Genomic DNA, 8,164 nt, shown 5'->3' with positions numbered 1-8,164 from the left:
TAATCAATTCAACAAATAGTTAAATTTTGGATAAAAGTAAATTTTGGAATATAAATTAAATATATTATATAATTATATAAATATTTATCAAGTTTAATTCTTTTATGAAAATAAAAATGATGTAATAAATTATTTTTTTAATTATGTTATGGATATACTAAAAATAAATTACTAAATTAATTTTATATATATATATATATATATAAACAAATACATGATAATTACTTTTTTATATACATAATATTTTGTGATTATTTAAAATTCAAGAAAAAAATGATAATAAAATATGCAAAAAAATTGTTTCGTATGTTAAATTAAATAAATATATAATTAGATTTATTATACGATAATAAAAAAATAATAGACCCTCTAATTTTATAAATGGTATTCAAAATAATTGTCTATTTTGTCATTTTTGTTCTTCTTTTTTAGTTTTTCTCTTGATCCAACCCACTATTTGTTCTACTGTTTTATTTAAGTTTGTCCATTTTCAAGCAGTTTTTTGTCTATAATGCTGCATTTGATTTTGAAAACAAGATAAGATAAAAGATTAAAAATAAGACATAAATAATAAAGACTAAAATTAGTGTTATATTTTATTTTTGTTTCATTCAAAAAAATTAAAAAAATAATACTAAAAATTAACAAAAATAATGAAATAAAAAATAAATTATATTTTTATTAGTATCTTTGTATTCTTCTTATCAACACAAAATATACTAATTTAATATCTAGACACAATGCTTCTATTCATATCACGTCCACGAAATACAATTTTATGTTTTGATGTCCTATCTAAGTATCTCATACTTATATAAACAAACGCAGACTAACATCCCGGAGCACTTTTGCTGCATAGATTGCATCGTATATTCGGTGTACACGAGTAAATCTTTGAGGATCTTTGGGAGGAAAATAAGGATAGAAAATGCAATCTGTTGGGCACTTTCATCTCTAATTCTTACAAGCTGCACACCCCCTGACTTGAAATCAAATCCAGACTGAATCTTAGAAGAGAAATTCCATTTCTTTCACGTATTTGTATTGAGATGTCACCACCACCAGCAAAATTAATTTGTACAGGCTATTATTCCAATCAGGAATGGAATTAGTTCCATTTTAGTAAACCTGTTTATTTTTTAGGAACAATACATTCAAATTGAATAATCGTTTTTTCCTTTATATTGCAGATGAAGCACTGGTTGTTGGTTTTGAACCATCATAGCTAGGATCAAACTTAAAAGCTGCACTGGTGGTTCAACTGACCAAGAGTTTTAAAATCTCAGCTAGTCCTCACATGAATTGGATTAGTCCAACATGGCATGAGAAGTTCTATTTAAAAGTTGCATGTATAACAGTTCATATGCACATATATGTGATAGGATTTGTGACAAATTAAACAATGTAAGACTAAATAGAATTGTGTTTTTATGTTGTGTGATATATGAATTGATATAAGGCCCATAAGAGAAGACCAATGGCTGTGTCCCTGATTAAACCCTTAACAAGGTCAAGAATCCATTGATAATTGGAATCTCTTGTGCCAACAAGATCTCGAAACCTCAAATTGCCTGTATCAGATAAGAGTGCGTATATTACACCATTCATGTGCCCTTTTCCAATAACACCCACCACGCTTTTACAATTGTTCACAGCTTTGCTTCGCTTCAATGACCATGCAAGATACTACAAACGCCAAAAAACCATCAACATCTATATATATACTCATTTGTACTTGTTCACAAATCCAAAGGAATAATGAGAATCTTACAACATCTCTTTCATGTATGAGAGGCGGCAATAGTGATGGGTATGTAAAACCTAGTTGCTCATAAAGTTGAAATGTACCATCCTCTGAACTTGCTTCCTGCGTGCAACTCTCACAGTTAGTCTTTTGAGAATATTAATTAATAAGAGAAAAGGATAAATAAGTCCCTGAGCTTTTGTTCTGCGGACATTTTCGTCTCTGACCATTGAAAAATACTTTTAAGTCTCTAACCTTCACAAAACTTGGACGGATCAGTCCCTGACGGAGGCATTTGGACAAATCAGTCTCTGACAGAGGCATTTGGACGGAGAGACTGATCCGTCCAAGTTTTGTGAAGGTCAGAGACTTAAAAGTATTTTCAATGGTCAGGGACAAAAATGTCCGCAGGACAAAAAGTCAGGGACCTATTTATTCTTTTCTCAATTAATAATATATGATGGTTTTGATGAGGAACCTGAAGCTTATTTGCAGAAATGTCAGAAGTAGAAGAAGCTATCCCACGAATAACCGAGGTGACTAAACTTAGTTTCTGACTCCATTTTAAAGCCTTCCATGCTCTCTGTAGCTGCATATATACATAGTAATTATTATATATCATAGGAAACATTTTAAGTGCACTGGGAGTATTGGTGTTCCAATTGTTTTAACCGTTCATCTGAATTATAAAAAATATATATAATATATATTGGTGTTCCTATATCATATTCTATATTGTTGCCTTTATATATGTACGTACTGTTATTTCAATGGGACGATCTCCCAAAACAATCTGTGCACCAACTTGCTCAGAAGCTTTTCGAGCAGCACGGAACTGCATCGTATATGTAGTATTCTAATAAGAATATATATAAAGAAGAAAAAAAAAAGGAGATTATACTATAAAGAAGAGCGTTAAAATTGAAACACCTCATCACCAAAAGGGCGGTTAATATCTGAAGAGATCTTGGATGAGAAAGCAGCCAGAAGCAATCGCAATGCCAAAGCAGTTTGACCACCTGATCACAACATTTATTACATAAATAAAATAAAATTATTGTGTAACATGCATTGTTATTTATTAAACTACTCTTCCACCTTACTTTAATCTATGACAACAATAAAAAAGTTTCGTGATTCACAAATTCAGCCCAACAGAATACATAAATTCAATTATTACCCAAGTTTATGCTGCGACCAACAGCTCCAAAGAAGCCAGTGCCAGTCAAAGAGAACATGTTTGATCTGAACTTGCCTACTTCATCAACGTCATCATCATTGCCAGATGCATACATGATCCCAGCTCTGGAAATTAAATCTGCAACAACTGAGATTAAGATGTGGATTCAAGATTGTCCAAATTTGATTTGCATAGCTTGCTTTCTTTTTATCATTCAGCGAAATCTCATAATCAAATTAAATTAAATCTCATTTCAGATATGGACTCAAAGAAGCACCGTTAGAATAAAAGAAGAATGAACGCTTGCCTGCTTCTACAGAGTTCTACAACCACATTATCTGGTCTGAGACACCGCACCACACGCTCTACCTCCACGGCGGACCCCTGCGAAACATGGTTGGTTCCGACCAGCCAAATCTCCTCGGGTTCCACGAACTCAGTCCTCCAAGAAGGGACAGGGCCAAACCTCTTCTTCTGCACCAAAACCAAGCTCCCATTCTCAGCCAAGTCAAGCAACTCAGGGTGCCATTCAGCTATGGCTGCTTTCGACTCTTGACCAATCTCTTCCCTGTAATCGAAACTGGCAGGCGGGGCTTTGATCGAAACCTTACTCAATGCTCTGATTTGAGGTTTTCTTGAGAGGAGTACTGCAGGGAAGCTTGATTTCATAATAATGGAGTCCATAGAATAATATGGTACACACAAATTAAAGGGTATGGTAGCGGGGATGATAGTGTATATATATGAAACACAAATGTAACAAACGTCCTACACCACACATTGTTTTTATTGTTTTAATTTGTGGACTATCGTTATCTCCAAAGTGGATGCTTTTGCCTCTCAAATGGTTTCATGTAACATGAGAGTCCAATAAAAACAAATATTCGCCTGGCTATGTTAAGTGTACATTAAAATCAACCATCAAAATCCGTATAAAATATATGTTGGAAACTAATTTTAATATATGAATAACGTTTTGATATTCAAGATAGAGGAGTGCTAGGGGGTCAGCAACTTTTATGTTTTGTAACTATCAATTGACCATCAATAGTATTTTTAATAGTGTAAGATTAAATTCAATAATGTAGAATTATTCAATTTTCTTTTGATGGTTAAATGTTGCCAACTTTTTAAAAAATTACTGGTCCCGAGACTTTCCCTTCGAAATATGTTTGTATGGAAAAATAGTATTTGAAACCACGTGAAATGAACGGTGTAAAAATATTATTATATATTTATTCATCAACAAATTAAATGTTAGGTGACTAATAAAATGATTTAATACATAAAATAAATATTTAATATTAAATATTAAATTCTAATTTTAAAATTTTAATAATATAAAAATAAAGCATTGAGTTGAAATATTAACCAACATTAATAAAAAATATTAGTCTCCTAACATTTCTTTTCAGTCATTTGTTCATACTATTAACTAGATGTCACTTAATTAAAGTAACTATACTCTGCCAATAAAAAAAATGTAACTATACTCTATGTCACATATCTTATGGATCTTACCTACAAATAATACTCTATTTACAAATTCATATAAATAAAAAAAATTACGTGTAGAATTGAATAACATTATCAAAAATAGGAATAATAATGTCATTATCCAAATTAAGAACTAATTTTTGAATCAACATACATAGATAATGAATATCAAGACTTAATTGTTAAACTTTTTGTGAAGAGAATAAGCTTAAGTCTTCAATATATTGAATATATGGAAAGAATTAAAAGCTTTTATTTTCATTCTCCTAACAAATTTCCTAAAATTCGTTATTAGCAAATTCTTATTTTATTTTGGAAGAACTATATTACATAAGGAAAAGTATAGGTAACAATCAAGATTTTTAAACAATGTGTAAACAATGTGAATTAATAGGGTTAAAAAAGTAAATTTAATTAGTAACATTAAATTAGGGTGTAATGTATTTTTATTTGATTGGTGGTTGTTCATGTTGTTCAAAATTTTCATTGTTCCCCTAGCACTCCCCATTACATAAACACACACACAACTGACAAAAAGCCTGAAAATTTTGAGGGTGTCTTTGAACTCCTCAGTTATCCAAGAAATTGCCCCTTGTTAAAACGTAGATTTTAATAAGTCAAATTTATTCTTTTCCCAATTGAATTATCGCAACTACCCCAATGAAGATGTGAAAAACATTTTCTCATGATGATGTTTAAAAAGCATGACTATTTGTTTAGCCACACTTTAAATAAAGATAACACTTTTATAACATATAAAAATCAAGCCTTACAATTTATCATCTAATAGTCAAAATGAAATATCTTCACACGATAACAATCATAAAATCTTCGTTGGAGTAGCCACCTTGAATTATTGGTAGGTGTCTAATCAACAAAAAAATGAATTCTATCCCAATCAAAGTCATTTTGTACTCAGATCATATGTAACCATTGTAATGATTTTTGGAAAAACTACTTTAATTTGGAGCATTAAGTAAGGTTTGATCATGAAAGGATAGCTTGACCTAATTTTCTTAGTTGAATAATCTAAGATGCTTCGGACATCTTTAATTAAATGTAGTCAAACTAGCAGATTTTGTTTATGAAGTCGGCAGTGTTTATATATATACTCTATTTTAAAATGTTTCCGCCATCTTTAAAAGTGAGTAAACTATATTTTTTATTTTTTATTGTTATATGTATACTCGATCTATTTTAAGATGTTTATACCATCTTTAAAAATGAGTCAACTATATTTTTTTTATGTGTTATATATGTGTGAGAGTTCTTATGAGTTCCATGCTGGGTGGTTTTACACTTTGGCTAAAACCAACCAGTAGCTTAATGATAGTTTAATTTGTCTAAGTTAATAATATGATTTGAGTATGCAGTTCTCAGTTTGTAATCTGATATGGGAAGGACACTGTTTTACTATTTATGGCATGATAGCAATATGATGGCTTACCCCTAATTTGATGCTTAATATGTGATATATATAATATATTTTCTACTCTATTTTCAAAGCGAAGAAACCAGAATTTGTTATATTCATATGCTAGTTCTTATGATTAATGTGTTGAAGTAAAATAATGAATAATATTCATTTTGTCTATTTTTCTAGTTACTAGTCCATTAGTGAGTGATTCTACATTAAAAGTGTAATTTTATTGTGTGAATAATTTTAATATGACCTAAAATATGGCTAAAAAAGAGTAAAATTTTTTTTAGAGGTGTTGGATCAAAAGGATGAAATCTAAAAGAACACCTTAAGAGTTGAAATTTTTTTAGTGGGAATTAAATTGATAAAAGTGGATTGGTTGGATTTGAAATGTATAGAATGACATCTAGTTGTAAGTAAATCAAAATAGATGTTCATTCACTAATATCACATATCATGAGCACATTTTTATTCAAACACCTTCTTGTCACAAACACCCGAAACAATATCATAACTAACATAATTTGTGGAGATCAACTTCTTCCTTACACCCATTTTTAGTTAAAGAGACTTGAAACGACGAGAACACCCAAAAATGCCTTCTCCTAACTGTCCTATTTAGTAACAAACATTTGGATAAATGAGGTAGGTTGAATATCACATTGTAACCATATATACTCCTCCTTTAAAATGGTTTGAGACTATAAAAGGATTTCAACCCACTCCTCTTAGAAAGTTTTTTTCTAAAACTTGAAGACTCATATTCATCTTTTACTCTCCTCTAATTCTTTTCGCTGTTCTTTATTTTGTTCATCAACTTCAAACAAAAATATTTATAAAATTAGTATTTGGGTGTTCCACTAGAACATCCGACATCGAATCTTACTTAAACTCTTATCCATTTTAAAAGAGTCCTTTCATCTTTTTGTGATATTAATAAAACTCTCAACACTTATTCTTTATTTTCAATTCTCATCTTTAATTTTTGTGTTATTTATTTGCTATTAATAAAAAAATATTTTTTCACAATTTATTTATTTATTTATTTTTTTTACTTAATCTATTTTCACAAAATTATAATCGAATGAATGGGCTAACAAAGAATCAAGTAACTTCATTTTGGTCGAAGGCCTGACTAAATTGGTATATTATGTGCCTTCAAAACAATAATATCTAGGTTAATATAGCTTTAGCCAAAAGTGGAAAACAACTCCTATGACTGTATGGTGAGTTATTAAAAAAAAATTAACTTCCATCGATAATCAGTTATTAGATTATAGTCAAACAAATTCACTTAATTGTCTATTTTTATTTAAATTATTACTCTTTTATTCTTTGTCATTTCTTTTTCTTTCTTTCTTTAAATATCATAATTTTATCTCTTACCATCAACCATCCAACACAATTCTCAATCGTTGTCCAAAGTCACTTATCACTAGAGATTCCAATGAATAAAATGAGATAAAGTTTGAACCCAATTTTAACACTATTCGCATATTGAATTTTTTACTAAAACTCAACCCTATTTTACTCGCAGATTGAGAGCAATCCAACGCTAATTTTATCTGCAGATATTTGACTGTACTTGCATATTTTTACAAATACGCAATATTATTATATAGCCTAATGAACAGACCACCGTAGCACAACGTTCAAGTTTAAACAGAGCACGGAGAGCACTGAAGTCCGAATGAAGCATACGAGCAGCCAAACACAGAGCACGACAACCAAGCCGGCAGATATCGGAGACGTGAACAAGTAGAGAATAGAATTCTTCAAGAGTTTGGAGGGTTGTGAATCTGTGATATGAGTGTAGGGGTGTGATATAATGTATTGAGTTTAAAGAACTAATAAAAAATTAATTGATGATGACTAAATATTATTGTTCGGTTAAAAATCCAATTAAGTGTATGATTAGTTTGCTTAATTGTGCAGGAAATTAATATAAAGTAAGCTAGCCCAACAATAAACTTCATACCAGATACACTCATGGTTCAAGAGAATATTTATTACTTACACCAACAATTTTTCATCAGAAACAAAGGCAAACATAAGGCCAAAACAAAATCAAATTTGGCCCAAAACACAAGTAAATGGCCCAATTGGTGATCCAAATCCATACACTCTAGTTGATTGCTAACTAAAAAAAGAAACACCACTTTCATTTGAATCAAATCAATCACACCACCGAATCAAACTCTTTCTTCTCTCTCTCTCTTCTCTTTTTTCTCACCCACGTGAAGCTCAAAAAGAAAGCAAGAAAGAAAAAATCATATTAGAGCTCAAATCAAAGTACAAAAAAGTAGATTACCAAATTCAAACA

At 30.3% G+C, this 8,164-nt stretch overlaps 1 protein-coding gene across 1 annotated transcript; it reads right to left on the bottom strand.

Moving 5' to 3' along the window:
* Positions 1-1,302: 1,302 nt before the first annotated feature.
* On the bottom strand, positions 1,303-3,670 carry LOC107619494 (TraB family protein). The gene is made up of 7 exons (XM_016321792.3): positions 3,232-3,670; positions 2,925-3,049; positions 2,675-2,763; positions 2,505-2,579; positions 2,223-2,333; positions 1,772-1,867; positions 1,303-1,686 (listed from the first exon to the last, which is right to left on the bottom strand). Exons 1-7 carry the CDS (start codon positions 3,606-3,608, stop codon positions 1,429-1,431), a joined length of 1,131 nt encoding a protein of 376 aa, XP_016177278.1. The 5' UTR covers positions 3,609-3,670; the 3' UTR covers positions 1,303-1,428.
* Between the last annotated feature and the right edge of the window lie 4,494 nt (positions 3,671-8,164).

The sequence above is a fragment of the Arachis ipaensis genome, chromosome B9, assembly GCF_059453495.1.
Source record: "Arachis ipaensis isolate K30076 ecotype BB chromosome B9, ASM5945349v1, whole genome shotgun sequence".
Classification (NCBI taxonomy): Eukaryota; Viridiplantae; Streptophyta; class Magnoliopsida; order Fabales; family Fabaceae; genus Arachis; species Arachis ipaensis.
The sequence above is the reverse complement of the archived record's forward strand: the minus strand, read 5'-3'. Positions and strand labels throughout refer to the sequence as shown.

Coding starts and splice junctions, on each gene's coding strand:
- LOC107619494 (XM_016321792.3), bottom strand. CDS start 3,608: ATGGACTCCATTATTATGAAATCAAGCTTCCCTGCAGTACTCCTCTCA. Junction 2,580..2,674: donor ACCGCCCTTTTGGTGATGAG/GTGTTTCAATTT, acceptor TATACGATGCAG/TTCCGTGCTGCTCGAAAAGC. Junction 1,868..2,222: donor TTTCTGCAAATAAGCTTCAG/GTTCCTCATCAA, acceptor AGTTGCACGCAG/GAAGCAAGTTCAGAGGATGG.